This window comes from Poecilia formosa, unplaced genomic scaffold (assembly GCF_000485575.1).
Source record: "Poecilia formosa unplaced genomic scaffold, Poecilia_formosa-5.1.2 Scaffold651, whole genome shotgun sequence".
Classification (NCBI taxonomy): Eukaryota; Metazoa; Chordata; class Actinopteri; order Cyprinodontiformes; family Poeciliidae; genus Poecilia; species Poecilia formosa.
In genome coordinates this window covers 143,509-168,124 of record NW_006800590.1, presented here as the reverse complement: position 1 = coordinate 168,124, position 24,616 = coordinate 143,509, and the positions used below count along the sequence as shown (strand labels likewise).

Genomic DNA, 24,616 nt, shown 5'->3' with positions numbered 1-24,616 from the left:
CCAAACAAACCCCCACATGACCCCCACAGAGCGACGGCTCTGTGTGGGTAACAGTGGCAGCAGACCTACTTCAGGAATGTCCACACTCTCACACAGAGTTCCTCGTGTCGGCCTCTGGTGTAGCGTCAGGTGACTCACTCTGCAGAGGTGGTGGTGACTGACTTGGTGACAGGGGAGGGAATCCTTATTGACTGCATGTGTATTTGGAGCAGGAAACAAGACTTCTTTGGTGAATAATTTGATCAGATTGGTGCAGAAGATATTAAAGATGTTCTTTTATTGGAATTGGACATTAAATTAAACTGCAAGGCTAAAAAGGCTGAAGCTCAGATTTACATGTTCTGGTTACAAGTATTATGTGGTGCTTTAAGGTCTTTGTCTGCTTCCTTGATTCCCATCACAAAATCTGGTTTTAAGGATTTGTAAATTTGGGATTTTTGCCTCGTGGAGACTCTCGTGTGTAAACACAAAGTGCCTCCTCCAGACTTAGACTCTGGATGAGCTAATCCCCATGTGGAACCTCCCACAGTTGGTGGACGCCTGCTTATTGACAGTCTGGAAATTCAGGATTTAACCAGCAGGTTGCCTGCTTTCTCAGCAATAAGGAATACATCAACAACATGATGGGAGGTCCCCTCATGCGGCTATAAAGACGATTTTTAGGGTCAGTTTTGGGGCATCTTGGTCTTTACATGTCTGGCATACACAATGGAGCAGAATTTGTTTAACTTCCAAAGTGCAGATTGGTATCTCTGCTCAATGTAGATAGCACGGCGCTGCCTCCAAACGTTGCCAACGACACAAATAGATCCAGTTAATCCATGCATGATCCCGCTGCTTCTCAGAACATCCTGTCCCCAAACCAGCCCGCTTGAGGAAAGCACCTTTTGTCAATGAAATGACATTTGTGAAAGTGCCATCTGGACATGGGAGCAAGAGCAGCATTTGATCCTCCCTCAGGCCACCCAGCCAGCCGCCGTGGGGTCAGGATCCAGAATCAAGGCTGGCCCATGGGAAGAGTTCAGAGTAGAGGTAGGGCAAAGAAATCACAGGAAGCAAATGACATCCCAATGGTTAAAGCATTTGGACTCCTTAAAATGAGTTGCAATGACCTCATCATAGCCAAGCAGGAAGAGACGTTTAACCTAGAAGAGTTTCTAAAATTATCCCAGCTGCTGTACATTCAGGTTATAATTTGGCCTTGAAATAGAATATCTGCTGCTCTGGTGTCATCACAGCATCTGACATGCCACACTGAATTCAATGAAGAACTCTGTTTTCTTATCTGTCCTGGAAAAAACATATTTAGTTTCATAGAATGTGACTAAATAAATCATGTGTTCAAGGATCAAACCTGTTTAATTGTAAGATTCAGGTACAGCAATGCAAAGTAATTTTTGGCACCTGGTAGCAGCACTAATCACTCTAGTTTATTGACGTATAGTGGAACCAATTTGCTTATTTGCAGATTATTTTCATGTGCAAAAATCTCATCTATCAATAATTTCAAAATTCATAATTCTGAAATTATAGATTTTAAAATGAATATTAAATTTGTTTCATTCAAAATTAAAACATTTTTTGTTTTTATTTTGTTTTGAAAACAAAATAAAAACAGAATCTCTTGTGGCATTTCTGACTGAAATATATTCATCAACAATTTCTTCAGAATTGTTGATGAAGATGCTGATGATTACAGGCAGCAAGAATCTCCTCTAGCAGTCTGTATTACAGCGGTTCTGAAGAAGATTGAAATAAAATAAAATATAATACATAAAATACCTTGGTAAAAATAAAGTAAAACCTTTTCAGTTTAAAAAGAGCAAACAGTCCATTTTTTTTATACTTTTTTTTTATTTGAGGTGCAACTGTCTAGTGCAATTGAATTGTCACATTTGTGATGGGCTTAAAGGAACATGCACAACACATGGACATAATTCTGCCAACGCATTTTTTCCTTTCCTCATGACAAGTTTCACATTATTGTGTTCAGCGCTCCAGTCGCACTATGAGCAACTTACACACTTGGCTGTACAAAAAGACGGAAAAAAATTATTTAAAGTAAAACAAACAAACAAACAAAAAAAAACAACTACACATGTCTCCAAATCAAGTGGTGAGTCCAGATCATTTGAGCAAGAGAGTTTGATGCAACAGCAGAGAGGAGAGTTCACTTGTCACTACAGGAGAGACAGCATCTTAGTGTGGAGGTTAAAAAAAATCCTCTTATAGTCCCACCCTGAGTTCAGACATCACAGGTAGTTTAAAACCTGGTGAAACCATAGATAGATATATATATTTACACAAACATGAAACATAGAAAAGCCTCTATATATGTATCTATGGTTAGAAACCAGGCACTTGGCAGAGTTGAACTGGAAATATTTAGTCTGTACAAAGTTACCTACGAACAGTCTTGTCCTATTTATTCACCTTTTCGGTTATTTGTTTTAACAATAATTACATCAACAAGAGCAAAAAACACAAAGAAAAAGCACATCTTTATAATCTGTCCATGTTAAAATAAAAGCATCCTGATTCCATGTTCCTCCATTAGCAGTCCTCCAGGTTGTCTGAGTGAAGCATGGATGGTTCAGGTTGGGTGGCTGATGTTCACATCCACAATGGCACGCTGTGTTCTCCCCTCGTTTATCACCGGGACAACAAAGACGATTGTCTGAAGCAGGCAGTAAAAGATGAAGAGGGGACACACACACACAGACACACTCACTCACTCTGGTGCAACTCTAGAGCTTTTCAGTTAAATTAAATGTGCAACAAAAGAGTTTTCAGGTGAAGCCTCCAAATGACCTGAGGGTCAGTCTTTTAATGCTAATGTCCGTTCACAGTAAGTCAGCTTTCCTCCTCCTCCTCCTCCTCAGCTTCTGTCTTCCATCACCCCTGTCCTTCATCCTGGGAGAGGTGGGGGTGTTTGTTTTTTTTTTCTCCAGTGTGGGTCTTCTGTGTTATCCTGATGTGCCGGAGTTCTGTGCGGAGGAGAGGACCTGCGTGGGTCCGGATGGGGGCAGAGCCTGGGCAGCACCGGTTGGGGATCCGCCTGTCTGGACCTGGGCCTGGAACTGAGCCATCTGCTCGGGGCTGGCCAGCGTCTTCAGCAGGTTGTTCTCCTGCTCCAGCTGCGTGTTGCGCTCCATCAGCTCTTTGATCTGCTCCTTCAGCACCTCCACCTCCTCGCGGACAGCGTACATCAAGTGGCTCTTCACCAAGTCCTGACAGAGATGTAAACATGCTTCAGTCAGAAACTGTAACAGGAGTTTATGAAATAAACACAAAGTGGCATCCAGGTGTGGCTCAAAAATCAGACACTTTTACATAAACTATGCTTTATTACTCAGCATTTCATACAAATAATACAGCCTCATTATTTCACATAAAAGCCCCTGCCATGAACAATTTGTATTATTCTACTTAAAATGCTGAACTTTTAACAGAATCTCTCTTGTGGCATTTCTGATTGAAATATATTATTTTATGCCTCATTTTAGCCATTTGCTATAAGTTGGATTCATGTTGATGTGTATTTAAAAACGTAACATTGAATTTTATAAAAGGATTTCTCAGGGTGCACCGATTGCAGTTTCTGGCCAGTCTTTAAAAATCCTGAACTGCCAATTCTGATTTTGGCCTACACTGATTTTTTTGTGTGAGATTTTGCCAAATATAGAAAGGAAGTTACTAAATTGGCAACAGCAGGTTGACTATTGCTAACTGCAAACGTGCAGACATGACCTGTTGGGCCGTTCTTTTGGTCACACCTCTCACAGCAGACAAATGGATGACATTTTAATTTTTAGACATTTGCAGAGGTAGATAACATAGATGGATTCACATGCAAGTATCGGCTGATCCCTGATCTCCCAAAATTAAGGAAATTGGGTTTGATTAATCAGTGCACGCCTAAATATTTCATTATTAATCAGAAATCTCACCATCCCCATGCAGAAAATTTCTGGCTTAGAACATTAAGCATATTCATAGGTTAGAGCGGTCTGGTCAAAACCCCTTAACTGTCATGAGGACAGCAGTGACCCATTAGATAACATGTAAATATTTTTGGAGATAACCTCTAAGGGGTTAAAGTCCTGATTCTTTAAGAATCAGATTTTTTTCTCCAACTACAACTTTAATACACACGCACACTGCACTTTTCAGAATTCTATTTGGTTTAAAAAATTTGAAAATTAGGATGGGTTTTTCTCCTACTTGACAATTCTGTCCCTTTTAGTTAAAATGGGATAAAAATGTGAAGAAGTAAAAGCGGTATGAATAATATGTTAAGTTTTAAAATCAAAATAAAGGAGATTTACTGACTGCTTGCATCATTTGATCATCATAATTGACCTTATTTAGTTCCTGCACATCACAGAACTAACTATGATATTAACAATGTGTTTTATGAAGATTAACAAAAACAGCGTTCCTGGTTATTGTCATGATGGTAACAGCAGGATTTGTTGGATAATCTCAGCATCCCCTCCTCTGTGGACCCCACCCCTCCTGTCTCCTCCTCAGCCACGGAACAAAATGTTCCTTCATCAGGATGGGAGGAGCCAACTGGCTGCCGAGTTATTTATACAGCATGGAGGGGAGGCTGGCTTGCCTGGCAACACTGGAGGAGAGTAGGGCTGTGCGTGAGAAACAGGAGGGAGCCTCCAGCCTGGCCCACACTGAGCTCCAAACCAGGAAAAGTCCAAACAAGCAGGTGCAGAAACAAGCTGAAAAAATTAAAAGCACAGAAGCCCCCCAAAAGAAAACCAGCACACTGAACCGTAAACAGGACAGAATCCAGTGGCAGCATCTCTGCATCACTGAAGGGGTTACATAAGACTCGTGCAGACAGAGCCGCCAGCTTACCATAGCCTGCTCGATCTTGTTGTCGATGGCCACCACACTTGCCCCTGAAGAGCTGCGAGAGAAACAGAGAGCAAAAGAGAATGATTTAACAGAGGCTGAGCACTGAAAGAATGAAGAAGAAATGAGTCTGATCTTAGCAAGCAGAGTCCTGATTGGCTGCTACTTTTTAAAATAAAATCTGTTTCTATGAGTGAATGTTGAAGCCTGTTTATTTCAGTGGGGTTGGGTAAAAAGAAGTAATTCATTTCAGAAATCTGATCCACAACAAGTATATTAATGCAGCATAGTCAATATGGCAGACGTTACCTATTATCAACTGTGACTGTAGCACTTTCCTTTCCAAGCACAGAGGACAGAAACGAGATAGAGAAATTCCTCAGCTGACAAACACCAAGGTCCATCGCCACCGTGTAGCATTGGGAATTCATGCTATCCCACCCATTTAAAAGGCCCGGAGGTGGAAGAGCGGCTGGAAGAACCGGGAGACCAGCGGTAGAAAAGTAGAAAAAAAGCGCATTATTTCAGCCCCCCAGCGTCACACCTCTGGGGCGGCTGGCTCAGTTGCAGCCGGGACAGAGTACACAAAAGACTGAAGCGACGGGTTGCTGCTGCTCATAGTTCGGCTCCCTCTCCGGGTAATTCATGCGGCAAAACAGCGCATGCAGCTTCGTCATTGGCTGAGAGGGGGAGCTCATTAACATAATATATATGCAACAGAGACACTCCCCCGTGTCGGACTGTGGAAGAAGTTGCTCATTGTAATAATACATGTGCCATCTCTACACCTGCTTTACCGAGAAAAACAAGCTCCTGGATCACTAAAACAAAAACTGGACACATGATGTCTCCTTCATATCGATGCACCCGCTTTGCTCTACTCTCAGTCTTGTCTACCGGTTTTATCCCCAAATACAAAAACGTTTGTTCAGCACTACAACGTTGGCAGGTGTAGCGATGTCTCCCCCTGCTGGCAGTAAGTTTTAACAACAAAAAGCTGGGATTAAACAGACTTTCATCTATTTAACAGAGTTTCTATATATTTTTGTCTTCTGGACTCCGTTAAGCAGACTCTAAATTCTCTTTTAAAAGAATAAATCAAATGGCATGATATTAAGACAGATTTATGTATAGTGCTCAGGGTTTCAATATGACACTAGCAGGAAAAATACTGAAAAATTTGCCTATTACCTATTTGTGATTCAGTATTCACTGATTTTTCTGATCATATCTAAAATCCATCTTTTTAAGGTGAAATACATGGGAGCAAAGCTACATGACACTACCAGCTGGTATTTGCAAAGGAGCCAATCCTGGAGCAAATTTATTTTTTATTTGCTATATCTCTTAGAGCAGAGATAAGGAAACCAGAAGCGAGGTTCTATAATAGAGTAAAGATGGTTTCTATAGTGCAAATTAAGGTATATTTATTGTTTGAACTATTAAAATAGGCAGTTATGAGTTATAAGTGGTGTCTCGAGTATTGGCAGAAGAATATAATAACATTCTAGTAATACTGTCATTTATTGGAATTTGAGAAAAAAGTTGAGTGTGTTTCCTACCACACTTTTGTGTGGTAGGAAACAATGCATCAGCAAAAGAGATAACTGTAGCTTTCGGAGGCTTGTCAAGCTAAATCCCTTTAAGGAGGTGGGGGAGTTTCTCAATGAGTGGATGGAGTCCCACACATGGACTAAGAACCTGAACTGGACTGCTGCTTAGTGGACCAAAGTCTCAAAATATTTATCATTTGAAGAGATTGAAAACAGTAGACATGTCAGATGAATGTCTCTGAGTTAAGAGTCGACAGCTTGACCACATTAAGGTGTGGTTTGTTGGCGTTCCTATGGAAACTAGTCAAACAGCACACAAAGAAGAGGAAGCACATTTTGTGTGCACAGCTGGAGTTGAAATAAACAGTCAAACTGAAACCGTCCTGCACCTTTTTTCACCCCTCACCACAAACGCATGTCAACATTCAGTCAGAGTGGGCATCTAGCAACTGGTCATTCATGCATTTCGTAAACTTTGATTCACATCTGAGCTCACTTCAACCACCTGCTCCTGATTCAAGCACCTTATTGAGTTAAATCTGTCCGTAACCATTCAGGCCTCTGCCAAACCTTTGAAGACTGTCTGCTGGTTACTTTACCACAACACAGCTACAAAAACCAGCCAGATATAGAAGGGCTACATCCCAAACATACATTCATACTCCTTGGTCTTTGCATGCTGTGCACATTTATACTGCAAGAAAAATCCAAGCCAAGTCATTTTTGTTGAGTTTCATAAAATCAGTCTAAAGCTATAGGGCATTACTTTTCATCAACCTCAATGTGGTTTTTTAGGAGGACTTTATATTATAGAACACAACTAAGCAGCCACGATCGTGAAGTGGAAGAAAAAAGTGACATATTAAAATCCTTCTTGTTTTACTCTGTTACTTCAAAATACAATCAGTTGCAGAACAGAGAAAACAGCATATCAGCCAACCAATAAATCAACTTGATTTCCTTAATTATGGGCGATCGGCCAATACTTACACGAGAAACCGATCTTATCTGCCTTATAAGCCACTGTCTCCTTTTGCTCTGCAGTGGGAGAGGACTGACTGACGAGTAACATCACAGTTAACAATAGTCACTATACAACTCTGGAAAAAATTAAGAGACCACTGCAAAATTAACAGTTCTTAGATTTTATCCTTTATAAGTATGTCTCTGAGTAAAATGAACATTGTTCTTTTATTCTATTAACTACTGACAACATGTCTCTGATATTCTAAGCAAAAATGTGTTATTTGTAGAAAATGAGAAATGGTCAAAATAACGAAAAAGATGCAGTGCTTTCAGACCTCAAATAATGCAAAGAAAACAAGTTCACATTAATTTAGAAACAACAATACTAATGTTTTAACTATGGAAAACGTTTGGTGGAAATCAATTTTTGGTGGAATAACCATGTGGTTTTCTTAAAATTCCAATAAAAGTCAACTAAAGTTTGTGGTTTTAATATGACAAAATCTAAAGAAGTGAATACTTTTTGAAACTACTGCACTTCCATAGAGATTGGATGAAAATAAGGAATGATTTGATGTTTCCTGTTGAGATATAAGATTTATTTAGCTAACCTCCAACAGGGTTTGCGATGTCCAAAGGAACTAAAACTGTCTGCTGCATTCCTCTAAAAGAAGCAGTTATATTTTATTCTACTGTGGACGGAAATAAAATACGGAATAAAAAGAATATGTAGGAATATGTGGTTCATGTTAACATGTACATGAAGTCTGGGACTTTGGAGAGTGTGCTTAGAGATAAATGACTCATTTGCGGAACTCAATTCTTATCTTTGACAGTTGTGATTAACTGCTGCAACTGAACCTAAAGAGCAACTGAACCTTCACACACTCAAAGAAAACATGTGGAACATGTGCAGAAACAAGAACAGAGTGTGCTGGAAGGCAGCCCTCAAGGGCTGGATCATGCAGAGCAGATGGATGTGTATCTCTTGTTGCAGACGCAGGCGGGCGCTGCATCAAAAGGCTGCAGGGAACTTTAATACAAATGTTTCTGCTTAGATTCCAGGACCATAATGAAAACAGCCATGGTTACCTCTTCAGATGCTTCTCAAGCTCCCAGATGAGCAGCTTAAGGGCCTGGGCATCCTGGCCCCGTGCTGCTGCTCCTGCTGCCACCGTCAGCCCCTTCTCTCTCATTGATGCTTAAGAAATCACAACGCAGGACCAAAGCACCCCCCCGACCAACACCTACACAACACCAAAACAGACCGCAGTACCACCTCTGCCCCCTTCGGCCCCTCGACCCTGGCTCCCACTGAAAGCTGAAGGAGCTTCACATTGGGGAGCCTGAGCAACAATAGAACCCAGGATGGATGAGGAAGGGAGAAGGAGGAGTAAGTGCGGGTGTGTGTGTACAGGGGGAGCTCATGTTTGTGTGAGTCTGGACATATATAGTCTGTAAGATGATTGGGTGAGCAGAGAGGAGACCTAGGCAGTGATGTCAGCTTTCTTTCTGCTGTTACATAAACTGTCAGCAAAGATTAGACGGATCCGTCCAATAGGATGTTCCACTGTTGACTACGTCACCCATAAGCCCGCTGGCTGCCTCAGAAGAACGCCTCCACCCACAGATTAGCAGCAGGAAACAAACTTTAATGTTCCCAGCATCCTCCACACACTAAAAGACCTCCAACAGATTCATAGACTCCCCAGCAGGAGTTCCGTAGGTCTTTTGCTGGGTGGTCATTGTAAACGCCCACAACAAGGGCTCCAAGTGTTCATATTGAATGTTACTGACAGGTCGTATTTAGTCAACCTTGCTGAAACCAACATGTCTGTACACATTGTACTCGCAAGTCTGGGATCAGTTTGCACATGCTCATTAAGGTAAAAAAGGAGGGGAAGCCTTCACTCTGTTTGCCTTCAGCGAATCGCTGAACAGAGATGGTTTGGTCAATGATGAAGCAAAGCTATGTGTCATAACTTCACATGCGGCACACTTGTTCGGGCAGTGACCCATATATTACATGAGCAAATTATTACAGCATATTGCATAAGAACACTGGACTCTGTAAGATAACAAATGGTGGCAAATAGATGATTTTCCACCATTTTAGGAGTTTTTTTGGGGGGTAGGGTAAACAAAATCATGAAGTTAACATTTTTACATTTTAAAAGACAAAAACCTTGGTTTCCTAACATAAACTTTAATAACAACATTATTCCTGGACATTTCTTGCATTGCTTAAAATAACAGGAAGAAAAAACAGAGCCAAGCATTTAAAATTGACTTTTAATTTAAAAACAATTTAAAGCCAATTTATGACTACCAACCAAAATCTATTTTCTGCTTGAGTGGCCATGATCCAAAGGCCCAAAGTTAGTCAGTTTTGGTATCATAGCAATGTTTAGAAAATAAATTTGAGGAATCAAACATCAGAAGCTGTTGTATAAACAGGCATGTCAGCCGTCACTCAGGCTAGACTTCGGTGAGTACCGGTTATTTCACAACTTCAATTTCTGTTTTGGTTCTTCCATCAAATATCAATTCACTGTCATGTTGGAGACATTTTGTCAAATTTGTGAACTGACCAAGAGTCGGCTTCAGCAGAAGACTGGATGGCTAATCAAGAGATTAGCCTTCCAATCTACAGTGGATCAGTGTTTGCAGATTTTTCAATGGAGCGCATCTAAAAAATTTGGGGAAAATTTGCCTGTTCAAAAATTGTTTTTGCAGTGCGTATCTAACATATTTGGGAAGCTGAAACACCTTTGCACAATTCTACTTGATATTTGGCATTTAAAAAGTAGCCAATTCAAGAACACTTTTCATTGTCCTGGGCACTGATTGGTTGTGGCCCCAAAAGCAAAGATATGGAAGACTGTGGATGTTAGCTTCTGTGGCAGAGCTAGGACGATTTTGAGTGTGTTTATTAATGTATATTTGGTGTTTGAACTTTTAAAATAGCTTGTTATGACAGTTTTAGAGGCGATGTATTCGTGGATTTCAATTAAAGGATAAGCAGTCTTCTGGAAACTTACAGAACACACACAGACTCCTAATAATTGCTCGGAGCTAAAAAGCCTGAACAAATATTATGAAAACTTTTAATTATAGTTCTAAAATTAAACACTGCAATCATTTAAAATCTGCATTAGTAGTTTTTTTTGTTCAGTGTATTGCTTTTTAACACTCAGGAAGCCCTACAAAAAGTGTGTAGAGAAACAATGTGATGGAGAACTTTTCTGCTACACCCAGCTGGGCTTACATAAGGATGGAGGTAAAGCAGTATTTAGGATCGAGATAATGGTGGAGTGAAGAAAAAAGGGAAAACAAAATGGAGTTAAAAATATGTTTCCTTTTAAAACAAGGAGGGAAAACTGAGAAGTAGGCGCCAATGTTTACAGAAAACCTCCAAGACTGTTTTTTTTCCCATAAATGCATATTCTGTTTCATTTTTCTCACATCCTTTATTTCTTTCCATTAGTTTGCACGCTGTGATGTGATACGCTGGTTTCCCTCCACATCACTTCTTCTTTAGCAGTCAGGAGGCATGGGCTTGTGCATGTCTGCATGGACCTGTGCATCCTGTTTGTGTGCTTTTTGCATCATTTAATGTGTGCGTATGGGTGTAGGCTGGAATAATCTGGTTTAGGCCTCTAACTTTGGCAGGGAATCAACGGCGATTACACACACAGGATGCTTTTACTGTCTGAATTTGGGAAGTAGAAGATTCAAAATTCTATGTTTCCGGAGGTGTAATTATTTGACTATTTTCAGGCTCTGGTTCCAGAGAGAGGCAGAGAGCCGACCCCGGGTTAGACAGCTTTATACCTGCCTGTGGTTGAGGATAATTCCCCTTGATTTTTGCTCAGACACAGACAAAACAAAGAGGAAGGAACGCCCTAAAACTCGGCCAGGTCTCATATCATCACAGACCTTGAGGACCGAAGCTCTTTGGAGCGCGAGTAAAACGCTCCGCCATGCACGCAATGCCTTACATAACCAGCTTCTGGACCATATGAACCATGAAAGGAGAAGACGCAGATCGACGCAGCTCCAAATATTAAACCTACCTCACTTTCCTGACAGATCATGTATTACCTTCCAGCGTTCATACAGATCTTCCAGAATCTCATACTGCATGGAGAAACAGATGGAACTAAACCCCACAGAATACCCAGCTAACCTTCAAACCCAATTTATACTTGACATTTAAAAACAGAGCCTAAATTTGCTCATGCTTTTAAATGAATATTTTACAAGCAAGTATTACAAAACAGCCTGATAACACGAGACGTCACTTGCAGTCACATGAAGCTTCCAGGGGGTTTCAATAAAAATGGAGCCAGAAAAGCTGCCAGTCTAAACAGTGAACATATTCACAGCGGAGGAGGAGAAACTTTGCTTGAGGCTCTCTGCAGCATGCCGCTTCATGTGGTGATCCGACTCTCACATCCAGCTTCAGTTACTTTTCCAGATATCCACAGTATTCCTGGCAGGGCAAACTGTACAACAGCCTTTTAAACAACAGCCTTAAGAAGCTATGGTTTCACAACTGGAAAATTTTCCATTATGTGGCTTCTGCAAGTTTAAAGACTCTAATAAAAGTTCAAAAATGGCGCAGTGGCCCCATCCTTCTGATCGTGTTGATTTAGATTGCTTGCAAAACAGACATGCAGCTTTTCTTGGAAAGTTATGGGCTGGAAACTAAAATGTAGAATATTTAAAATATTTGAAATGCAAAAACCAAACAAAAAAAGTGCAGCTTGGGAATCTGAAATACCTTGATGCAATGCAACTTGATGTGCAATTAGCTGGCTTTTCTTTTCCTTTCCTTTTCCTTCCCAACTTGGTCTTAGTTAGCACTACCAGTACGTAGTGCTAACTAAGACCGTTTCCATTGTGCATTTTAAGGTATATTTGGTGGACCCTATTCAAAACCACAGATACCCAAGAAAAGCTAAATTCTGTTACTCTGATACTTTAGACATCCTCTTAACACCCATAGCTGCCTATTGTAATAGTTCAAACACAAAATATACATCAGTGGAAACTGTCTTAGCACTACCGCAAAAGCTAACATCTTTCCTTATCTATGCTCTTAGGGGTTACACAAATCAAAAATAAATGGCCCTGATGCCATTTACTTGGCTGCTTCTCAAGCTGTGGCTTCTTTCAAATATTTTGGATATACTTGCCAGAAAAAAAAGTTAAAAAATATGCGATTGGCAGATATTTTGTAAATAACTTAGGAGTCATATTCCGCAGAAACTCTGCAAATACTGAACCACGGAGAAGCAGGGTTTACTGTATTAAAATAGGCAACTAGAAGCATTTTTACAGGGGATCTCAAGTAGAGGTGGCGAAAAACCCCCCAGATTTTTTAAGAAATCAATATTTTTAATCCTGGAAATTCTAAATTGATTCAAAATGCAAAAAAAAAAAAATTTTAAATGCGTTTAAGTTGCACTTTTAGATTGTTTCAATAGAAAAAATGGTTTCTGAATCAAATCATAACCTTAAAATTAATCAAAATCTAATCACTAGTCACTGAAAGATTTTTATCTCTAATCTCAAATATCTGAGTATGCTAGGTGTTCACAGGAGGGTGTTGTCCCTAATCATTGCAGTATTTGAGAAATAAAGGCGCAGTTTTGCTTAATTTGGCCTGTTGAAGGTGTAAGTCCAAAAGTCACACATGTGATTGACACTATAGGTCACAGGACTAAAGTAGTAAAGTTTCTACAACATTCCTCATTAAAGTCGTAGAGTCTCCCCAGTAAAACAACTGAAGAGTATTTTACCAGTTTGGAAATTACAGCGACAAAACAATAAAAACTTGGCTTTCACAGTTTTTGGGGGGTGTTTTTGTACAGTGTTTTGAAAAACCCTTTTTATTTCAATTTAAGATCTAGATACTTTGTGATGATAACTCAGCTTACTTTCATTATATAACAAGAATATTTCAATTCTCAAAAAGCAATTTCAAAGAGAGAATTATTTGGATGTTATACAGAAGAGCGTCAACAAAATGCTGTGGTGTTTTGTTGCTGCATAAAACATCAGAATTCCTCATATCTGCTCCAAAATGAATAAAGAGGGAAATTCATTTCTCAAAATATATTAAGAAAAGACAATTAAATGAAAAAAATATTCTTTAAGATGTAATGGACTCACTAATGCAGCAAATCTGGTCCATACAGATACAGTGTCAAATCTTTTGGTTTGTTTGGAGATTAAACTCCAGACACGCGACTGTGAAACAGCAAGAATACGCATCTCTGCGCGAGAGCACAAGGCAAGCGAACGTGACGCATGGCTACTTGGCTGTCGGCTTTGCTCAAAGCGTCCTTTGCTGCCAGAAGTTGTTGAGGTTGGGCTGTGGCTGGAAGAGCCACAGAGAGAATGGCTCTTCCAGCCATTCTCTCTGTCCTCCATGGGCGACTTCGTCTTCCTCATGGAGGTTGTTTCATTCCCTTGCTGCTTTGTCATTCACAGATTGCGTATAAGGAGGACATTTCTACTTTGCCACAGGGCTTGTATAAGGTCAGTGATTTCAAAGCAGAAGATTCATGAGCTCCTGCTGCCATCTAGTGGGGATGTTTCCCCATTAGACTGATAGCTGAAGAGGTCGTAGAGTTTGTGTCAAGCAGAATAAGTGTCAAATCTGTTTATGATTACTCAACAACCTGACTCATTGCTGTGAGATGACAAGAACATGAGAGGCAATAAAAAAAGGATTCACTAAGTGTTAGCCTCTTTAGTGTTGGTATTATCAACTTAAGGCGCTAAACTCTTGGCTTATGAAGAGAACCACTTATTTTTTAAATCAGCTATCAGATCTGGAAGTCAAGCAAGAACAAAAATAAAATAAAAAAATTCAGGCATGTCTGTGTGAGCAATGCGTAAATCGTGAATCAGAAACCACACAACCTCAGGACCATTGTCTGTTTATAATAAATCATCATCTAAAGAATGAGCCATGTGTACTTGCAGGATCAGGGTCTCTGCACACCCCGAAAGAGATTATTTAATGTTATTTAACTCTAGCCAAATCCGACTAGCAGCTAACAATCAGAAGGCACAATGTGGAGAGTTTAACATCTTTGGGTTTAGATTCATAACGACTTCAACATTCTTCATTAAAGAAAAAGCAAAAACATGCAAACTTTGGAAGAAATGCTGCTTTAAGGAGAGTTTTTTGGCCATCGAGATGGCCAAAAAAACCGAAGCTGCAGCTTTTACAGCTTCAAAAGCATGAAGTCATATGTGTAAATAAGACCCATAAATTGCAATACACCCAACAATGAAGTTGTGGTACTGCTGATTTTCTAACAAAGCACCCCATTGTTAAAATAATCCTGGAAACATTGCAAGCCAAGATGGAAGTGTATGCTGGTAACTGCCAATTAAAGGCGTTAGCTGAAGAACTGCACAATGCTGCCTTTTGATTTAGATTTCCAACTAGTTTCTACAAAGCATGCAGTCCGAAGAACCGATGAGATTTCTTCTTTGCAAGCAGCACTTTAGATGCGACTCAAATTGTTCTTGTGCACAAAAAAACCTACCGTGGAGCAACACCCAAACATGAAAAGATACCGCTGCTTTTCTGCTCAGAGAAGCACAACTGCCAACTGAAAGCACTTATTAATACCACTACATACCATCACAACATTAATACAAGTTTGTAGTCACTTAAACTCTTCAACACTTGAAAAATAATTCCATAACCTACAATGATTCTACAATGATTAGTCATTTTTGAAACAATTATTTTAAGAAGCATTTCTGATTCTCATATCAAGTACAGGTATTTTGAATTTGAAAGAACTAAATTGCATTGCAATTTAATGTGGATGGAAATAGAATAACTTAATCAATAATTAAGGTACATTTCTGTACGCTGAGATTTTTCTGGACTGCTCTTTCTATGTCAGAAATCAATTTTAAAAATTTGAATCCATTATGCAATTTAAATCAATATCTATATGTGATAGTTGAAATTTAATTTAAATAAATCAATTACACATTTATATTATCAATAAAATAATATAAAAATACACAAATGTAAAATGGTTGAAATCCTCAACCTAAATCTAAAACTGTGTTGAAAATCATAATTACAGTGTATCACAAAAGTGAGTACACCCCTCACATTTCTGAAGATATTGAAGTATATCTTTACATAGGACAAATTGACACTTTAACACAATGAAAAGTAGTCTGTGTGCAGCTTATTTAACAGCGTAAATTTATTCTTCCCTCAAAATAATTATATACAGCCATTAATGTCTAAACCACCAGAAACAAAAGTGAGTACACCCCTAAAAGACTACTCCCTAAATGTCCAAATTGAGTAACTACTTGTCATTTTCCCTCCAAAATGTCATGTGACTAGTTAGTCTTATAAGTCTAAGGCAGTGGTTCTTAACCTTTTTTGAGGTACCGAACCCACCAGTATCATATGCACGCTCGCTGAACCCTTCTGTAATGATAAATAAAATATGATTTTTTAAACCCCAAATTCAAGACATAGACAAGATCACCAAGTCTTCTTAAAAGGTAGAGTCTCTGAGAACAGTTCTTCAAAATACAGTCAGTGTTTTTAGCAAAGTTGAGCTGACTGTCCAGGAACGACCCAAGGTATTTAAAATTAGCCACAGTTTCAACAGGTTGGCCTTCGAGAGAAACTGGAACCACTTTAAGGTCTTGTTTAGATCATTTAATTAGCTCTACATTCTTAAGAGAATGAAAAATGTATAATAAATAATAAAGACTTTGCGGTATTCTGATTTAGTAATGTAATTATATTAGTTGTACTACCACCTCCACGCCACTAGAGGCAGTAGCAGGCCCGAAAAGATGCGACTACGGAGCAGATTTAGAAGTACACCGAAAGCTACAGAATTTGGTAAAAACGGTGAGTTTTGCTGAAGTAATTAAAGACAAGTTCAAATCCATGCTGAGAATGGAACTCCTTCAATCAGTGCTCCTCCACAGCACTGATTGGCTCAGCAATGTAACGTGATCCTCTGCAGCAAGTGATGGCAAAGCGGGGCGTCATCATGACTTTACACAGTGTGTCTTTACCTCCGTGGCAGAGGCTCCGCCGAACCCCTGGGGTTCGATCGAACCCAGGTTAAGAACCACTGGTCTAAGGTGTGCATAGGGAGTAGGTGTGTTAAATTTTTAGTACAGCTCTCACACTCTCTCACTGAAAGTTCCAACATAGCACCTCATGGCAAAGAACTCTCTGGAGATCTTAAAAGAAAATGGCCAAGGCTACAAGAGGACTGAAACTGAGCTGCAGCACAGTGGCCAAGATAATTCAACTTTCTGAAAGAGGGAGGTCCACTCAGAACAGACTTCGCGTTGGTCATTCAAAGAAGCTCAGTGCACGTGCTCAGCCTTACATCCAAATGCTGTATTTGAAAGATAGCTGCAGGAGTGCTGTCAGCATTGCTGTAGAGTTTAAAGAGGTGGAGGGTCAGCCTGTCAGTTCCCATACGCTGCACACTACATCAGTTTAGTCTGCATGGCTGTCACCCCAGCAGGAAGCCTCTTCTGAAGTCTGCACACAAGAAAGCCTGCAGTTTGCTGAAGACATGTCAACAAAGGACATGGATTCCTGGAACCAGATCCTATGGTCTGACGAGACCAAGATGAATGTGTTTGGTTCAGATGGTCTCAAGCATGTGTGGCAGCCATCAGGTGAGGAGTACAAAGATAAGTGTGTGATGCCTACAGTCAAGCATTGTGGTGGGAATGCCATGGTCTGGGGCTGCATGAGTGCAGCAGGTGTTGGGGAGTTGCATTTCATGAACTCCAATCTGTACCGTGAAATACTGAAGCGGAGAGTGATCCCCTTCCTCTGGAAACTGGATCACAGGGCAGTGTTCCAGCATGATAATGCCCCCAAACACACTTCTAAGATGACCATTGCTTTAATGAAGAGGCTGAGGGTAAAGATAATGGATTGGCCAAGCATGTCTCCAGACCTAAACCCAATAGAACATCTTTGGGGCATCCTTAAGCGGAAGGTGAAGAAGCGCAAAGTGTCGAATATCCACCAGCTCCGTGATGTGGTCATGGAGGAGTAGAAAAGCTAACCAGTGGCAACCTGTGAAACTCAAATACACTGTATTTGACATTTCTTGTATTGCTGCTCATGAAATAATAAGCTGCCATCTTTAATTAAATTAACAAGCTTTATATTTTATTATTTAATTAGATGTCCTGTACAATACTGAAATATTTAAATAATTATTGCTCAATGTACTTAATGTATATTTGTCCAATGTTATCTATGGTGGTGGGTGCCACTAACAAAAAAAAAAATAAGTTATGCTTGGGTTAAAGCACTATACCAACACAGTGTGTAGCACAAGCTATTGTTAAAGTGCTAATTAAAATTATAACTGCCTTGATAGAAAACAACCATCTAGAATCAATTTTTAATTTTGACATTATAAATGTACATGTTCTATAATGACCATAGATATTGCATTTATGTTTACATGTTCTCTATTATTTGTGTTTTACTTTGTTCCTATATGTTTCTTCTTTCAAATGAAGTAGGGTGGGAGGAGACAGGGGAAACGGAACTGCTCCTTAAATAGTTATCTTCCATTTCAAAATAAGAGCATGAATATAATTGTATAACTAGTTGAAGAATTCTTAACAGCTGATGACTAAAACTTTACCCAGAAAAATCTGTTTAAGGAAATCTAAGTGTGCTAAACATTTTCAGCAAATGCGCTAAATAAATAATTTGCTTCGTTATTAGCGCCGTAGCAGAAGTGAGTCCACTTATGGTTATTTAAACTAAAACAAGTAGCAATATATTTTTTAATTGAAATGTAGCACAAGTAACACCATTTAATAATTTTCTGTCACTTGCATTGATCATTAAATCAATTGATATTTTACAAATGGATCAAATCTCAGGGGAACAAAATTATTAGTAAAGCTATGTTATTTTATAGCTTTATTTTTGGAGTTGTACTCATTTTAAATATGCTTGCCTATTTAAAGTCTTTGTATATGTAAGGATCAGTGTACAATGCCTTGAGACCAGAGCTAAACTTGTTGATCTCATGCAAAATGCCACTTGTGGAAGAAAACTGACACATTCCCCTGAATACTCCATCCTGTGACACACAGTGCTGGTAGCATATCAGTTTTCATTAGCAGAGACAGGGAAGCTGATAGCAAGAGAAACAGAAAAAAAAACAAGGGGGGAAAGTCACTACAGTCTGCATGAGACTGAGATAGAAGTTCACCTTCCTGCATAACAAACAAAAGTCACAAAAGATATTCATGTGTGAACCAATATATTAGTTACAATTTCCTTAATTTTTGGAGACAACATATGAAAAACTGATCTGCAAATGTCATTTGCTCTGGTGTGGGAGCAAAAAGGGGCTTCGTCAGTACAATTATCCACTTTTCAGATAGAGAAAATTGTGTCTGCTGAATTTGGAATTGGTCAGGCTTTTTAAACACAGGTGATAGGCTGGAAAACTGCAATCAGTGCACATTTTGTAGACTTGAAGCCAACAGACACATTTGTTCACAGAGTTGGAACAACTTTTCACAGAAAAGAAGATGAAATTTAGTCTTTAAAATGGGCTTGTATGATTATAAGGAAATATGACGTGAGAATATTGGTAGATATTGTTACAGTCATATGACTAAGCAAGTCAGAGAATAAGAAAGCTAAGCAGCAACAATCTTTCAATCTGAACAAGGTTTTCTTTAACAGCAATAAAACTACTTTTATAGTTTCCTTGTAACTTGACAACCTCCTTTTTGCATTTAATGCTTTAATAAAACACACCCCAAAAGACTTGCAGCTGCAATTTCAGCAAAAACTGGTTCTGAGCTTGTTTTCCCAAAGCAGAACATAAATACATAGCAAATTTGTATTCATTTCTTTCATATAAAAATCAAAATAAAATATATTAACGCTTGTGGACGCAACACAAAAAAATACAGGACTGTGTTCATGCATGGGTGGAAATGTTTCTGTAAAAAGAGGATGGAAATGAAGCCCCTCTTTTTACAGAAACAATAAAACAGTAAGACAACATGACCATAAACAAAGCGGACAGTCAGTCTGAGACTGTCTGCAGCAGGATAGAGGCTGATTCATGTCCACAAACATGGGACAAACGCCTGTCCACATGCAAACATGCTCTCTCTGCAGCACATTCAATCAACTTTAAGCCTTCAGTTGCACGCTTTATCTTTGCAAAGCTAAAGAGTGCAAAGATCAGACATAAATCTCCAGTTCGATCGGACGCAGGAGGCTTACAACCAGAGAAACAACTTGTGGCGTCTCTGACAGCTTTTCTCCAGGGAACCAACCCGGTAAGAGCGGTCCTGCCTTCTCACAGATTTCCCTCACCTACATAACTACTTAAGAGCCTGCAGGAACATATGGAAATAAACACAAAGACTCACTATTTCCCTGTGGTGGAACAGTTTGAACCTGAAAGAGACACAAACTGTGACTCTGAGAGAAAGCTGCGACAGATGGGGGGTCTGACCAGGCCAGCACTCTGACCCTGAACAGAGAACTGCAGGCAAATGACTCTGGATTAAATGTAAAATAAGCCCAACATGTGATTAAAAACAAGACTGTTCTCTCACCTGTCATCCTCTCCCTCTGCATGCTGGCTCCTGAAGCCTGCAGCAGCCATGAAAGCTCTAGCTTCCACCGACATGCCCATGTGGCCCTCGGCGGCTCCCTCGGCTGCCCCCAGCCTGGGCAGACCCAGCAGACCCTGGTGCTGAATCAAGAGCTTCTGGGCGTTCTCCAGCTCTGTGTTTTTGGCCATGCTTCCTCCTCCAGGAACATGAGCAAGGTTTGCCCCGAGGGTGAGCAGCGGCTGCAGGTCGGCTTGCAGGGCGGTCAGCGGCTTGTACGGGGTGCCTTGGAGGGCCACCGGGTGCTGGAGTTGTGTTTTTGGCAGAGGGTGGGGTTGAGGCTGAAGAGAAGTAAAAGCCGCGGGGGTCGGCACGGCAGCCTGACCCGGAATTGGAGTGATACTGATGGGATGCTGCAGTGGGATTCCTGGAACTGGAGCAGAGATCCCAGGATTCACATGTGGAAGCGGCGGCTGAACTTGTGTCTGAAAGGGAGCGGTTGGCTGGATGAAGTCAGGTTGTCTGACCCCTCCTGAGGGTGCGATCACTCCTGTGTGGAGCTGGGATGTGGGGTAACCTCCCTGCGGTTGTGGATCCACAGCATAGGGTAATGGCTGGGATATTGCAGGAGGAGGCTGAGACACAGCTGCAGGTTTCTGCATGTACGTCGTCCCGGCAACCTCTTTGGGGGAAATATAGCTCTGGGCAGTAGGCTGCGTCACCACCTGTGAACTGGTGAAGTCCTGGGTGGGAGGGTGGTACGGCTGCAGCATGGCGGGAACAGCTGGACTCGGCCCGGCATTTCCCCCCTCAGCCTCTACAGCCACGTCTATGGTTCTGGCTGCCTCAGGCGGAGCTGGGTGAGCGACCTCCTTTTCGTAATACTCTGTGCACGTCCATCTTCCTTTGCGAAAGGGCTCCGAGTTCGTGTCTAGTTTCACGACCCTAAAACGGGAGCCAGGGGCCGCCTGGCTGTGGCTGGGCTGGGCCACCTGCCCGCTTGCAGTGGTGTCAGAACCAGCGGCAGAAACATTACAAGGTTTCACAACGTTTTGGATATTAGTAGCAGGAGCTGAAGCTCCAGCAGGTTTGGGGTTTTCATACACCAGCGGCCTCTGGACCATAGCTGGACTGGAGCTGGCTACTGGCGCAACGGGAAGAGTTGGTAGCGCTAGGTCAGACTGGTGATGGTGGGCCTGCTGTGGGTAGTATTGATGATGCACAGACCCATTCACCAAGGAGGACCCCTGAGTCACGTGATGCAGCTGCAGAGGTTCATTAGGGGACACCAGTCCGGGAGTGTCCACCCCATGGAGACTGTTCAAGGTCTCATCTGAGGAGCTCCTCTCCGGGACTCCCGTGTCTGCAGGCCTGGATGCGGACACATCCAGCATCTCAGAGGAGGACAGGTCCTCTGTGTGGGACTCGTCCATGTCATCATAGCTCTCCGTGTCATCAGCCAGACTGTTGTTCCCGCTGACGTTGATCTGGGCCGAGGTGACGCTGGTTATCTGGAAGCCGCTCTTCTTCTTCACCTGAGCTCCCAGCGCTTGAAGAGCCGGGGAAGAGGATCCAGCCTGCGCCGGGCTCGGGCTCTCCTCAGAGAGGTTACCTCCGACAGAAGAGGAGGGAGATCCGGACGCGCTGCTGCTGCCTCTCCGGTAATGGAAAGCGGCTTTGCGGGTGGCAGTCCCCGGGGGGTCCCCGGTGTAGTCCTGATGGTGCATGTTTGCAGTGAGGCCAGTGAAGTAGAGGGGTTGTCAGGCGATACTAAACAGCCTTATGTGACAAGTCATATGATTTACGTCCTTTATAATAAAATACAATTTTAGGAAGACGTTCAAAAATAGGCTCTACGGTGAATATGCACTTCCTCCTGCCAAAACACGCATCGATCCATCATTTTAAATTAAAACCAGTCTTTAAATGCTGCAACTAAAATAAAAAAGCGACGACTGGTAGCTAGCTAGCAGCCATTAGCGCCTCCTGAACTTTGTATCTCCATTTAGCTCCTATATTCAAACATTTAACTAATATACATGAGGCAATTAAGCAAATTCAAAATAATAATATTTCATATTTTTAGTTGTCCTTTGAGAAGAGTCTGTTAGCCTGCCGTGTGTCGCAGGAAAATCTTCGCATATATTCCCTTCCTCCGGGAGCCGACTAGTCTCGTCAAAATGGAAAGAAAAATAATCCCGAGTCGGTTACACAAGCCGTTTCCAGTTAGCAGAACATAGAGTCTGGGCAATATCCGTCTTTGTAATGGTAGAAATTGCTGGGTGAGTCCATGTCAGCGCAGCTTTCAGCGTCCGTCCGTGTTTGCTGTATCATTGCCGGTGAGCTCTAGAAGCAGCAGCAACGGTAGGAAAGCAAACATTGCCCATGCGCATGCGTGTGGAGCGTTTAGGTCCCGAAATTGGATCGTGTTTTTGATTACAAACCATTGTTTGAGCATTTATTTCTCTAAATAACTTGATAAAATGTACCATTTGGCCACAGGATATAAGCATTTTCCTCAATTACAAACGGGAAAATGCAACCCATTTCAATCCTAAAAGCTAATAAAATTACCTAACAAAAAATTACCTAACACTACAAGCGGGCATGAAGCTCTGGGTTGTGTTTATTTTTTCTTTCTGGGACCACAGTTAAGAAATGCTACTATAAACAGCAATGACATAGTAGATAGATGATTTACATACACATATACTGCTCAAAAAAATAAAGGGAACATTTCACTTTAATTTTGTGTGTGGCTCCAAATCCAGGCCTCCATTGGTTAATAAATTTGATTTCCATTGATGATTTTTGTGTGATTTTGTTGTCAGCACATTTAACTTTGTACAGAACAAAGTATTCAATGAGAATATTTCATTCATCCAGATCTAGGATGTGTTATTTGAGTGTTCCCTTTATTTTTTTGAGCAGTGTATATAATTGCTGATGTCATACATCGTAAGCACGTTAATAATAATAAATTAGGAATGTCAGCTTGTTACAACTAAAATATTTAACAAGAAATTTGTAGTGCCTGTGAATCACAAAATCTGATAAGCAGATTTGACTTGTAATAATCTTTACTGTTATATATTTTTAGATTATTTTGTTGTTCTTTTAACTTTTATATAGACAGGTCAAACTATAATACTATTTTTACTATACAGTTTGGTAGTTTCTCTTTGGACTGTTCTTTTCCCTATTCTTCATCAGTCCATTGCTTGGTTATTCCAGATAAATAATTTTAATGTGTCTGCCCTATGAGTTAATGAGGCAGAGGAAAACCCCCAAAACATAAACAATACATAATGGTAATCCATAACCTATTTCTTTAAAAAATACCAAGGATAAACATTCGACAGAGTATAATATGTTAGCTCCAAAGAGTGTTTAGCTGAAAACTTGGCATACACATCATGATAAATAGTACTGATGCTTTGGGCATTGTGTCTGATTAAAAATGTAGGTTCAAAGATCAGGGGTCTCATTTTAAAATGTGGCAGGACAAAACAGGACCTGAAACTGCCACCTGTCATTTTCTGTGCAAAAGTTGTGCTCTGTAAAAAAAAAAAAAAAAAAAAAACTTAAGGGGAGAATGTGCAGATCCTCACAGAAAGTTTTGCTTTGGAGACAGCAGAAACTGGTGATGCAGATGGTGAGGTGGGAAATATTAGTAACTGTACAAAAAAAGCCTGTCTGGTTAAGCATTTCTATTGCTAGTGCTTCAATTAAAGTAATTGCAATAGAGATGATTAAACTTTAGTCTTGTGCAAAACATCTTTTCTGTAAGGAAGTTGAACGGAAGTGGAAATTGATTTTTTTTTTTTCAAAATAAAATACTCCACAAACTGCCGTTAAATTGAGAACAGTAGTAAGACCAAAGTCAGAGTGAGTCGTAGAGAAGGAAGAGAAAAGCTGCATGCATGTCATGAGTTGTACGTTTGTCATTTTTACCGCAGCTGATGTATCACTCCCACAACAGAAATGCTTCTGATACCCCTTCATATATGACAACAACATATCTGTTAAATATAGTGGCAAGCTGGGAAACACAACATACGTACTGATGTACTCTTCCGCTATAATCTGCAGGGGAACGTGGGTTACCCCCCAGGTGTTCAATTCTAACCCCCTTTTCAAACCATCAGAGTATAGAAGAGGTGCACTTTAATACAGCTCATTCCCATGCATGTTTAGCCGTGTATTGTGCTATTGGCCTCATATCATCTAAGGAAGGTGTGCAAAATCATCAAGGCATGTGGTGTGCTGCACCATTTGGCACTGAGCCATGGCATCCATCTCCTTTCGTGGCTCCCTTCCTCCTCAGAATGACAAACCTTACCAGTTTCAGTGAGGCACCAGATGTCACTAGAGAACCATGAATGAAGAATGCCTCATTCATTGCCTTATGACACTTCATTTAGCCACCAATAGTGAGAATTGTTGCTATGTCCAACTGGATGGATTCTTTTTCATCTTGTGGCAACAACTTGCAGTATATATATACATACACACACACACACACACCCACCCACACCCCCCTACCCACACACACACACACACACACACAC

The 24,616-nt window shown here is 40.7% G+C and overlaps 1 protein-coding gene across 4 annotated transcripts; it reads right to left on the bottom strand.

Moving 5' to 3' along the window:
• Nucleotides 1-1,834: 1,834 nt before the first annotated feature.
• LOC103130603 (TSC22 domain family protein 1-like) lies at nt 1,835-22,420 on the bottom strand. 4 transcript variants are annotated; one of them, XM_007542040.2, is made up of 3 exons: nt 20,049-22,420; nt 4,876-4,927; nt 1,835-3,230 (listed from the first exon to the last, which is right to left on the bottom strand). In XM_007542040.2, the coding sequence occupies exons 1-3, from the start codon at nt 21,770-21,772 to the stop codon at nt 2,967-2,969; spliced, it is 2,040 nt and encodes a 679-aa protein (XP_007542102.1). In that variant the 5' UTR covers nt 21,773-22,420; the 3' UTR covers nt 1,835-2,966. The 4 variants fall into 4 exon arrangements, with proteins under 4 accessions (XP_007542102.1, XP_007542104.1, XP_007542103.1 ...); XM_007542042.2 differs by lacking the exon at nt 20,049-22,420 and adding an exon at nt 8,484-8,759; XM_007542041.2 differs by lacking the exon at nt 20,049-22,420 and adding an exon at nt 5,182-5,769.
• Between the last annotated feature and the right edge of the window lie 2,196 nt (nt 22,421-24,616).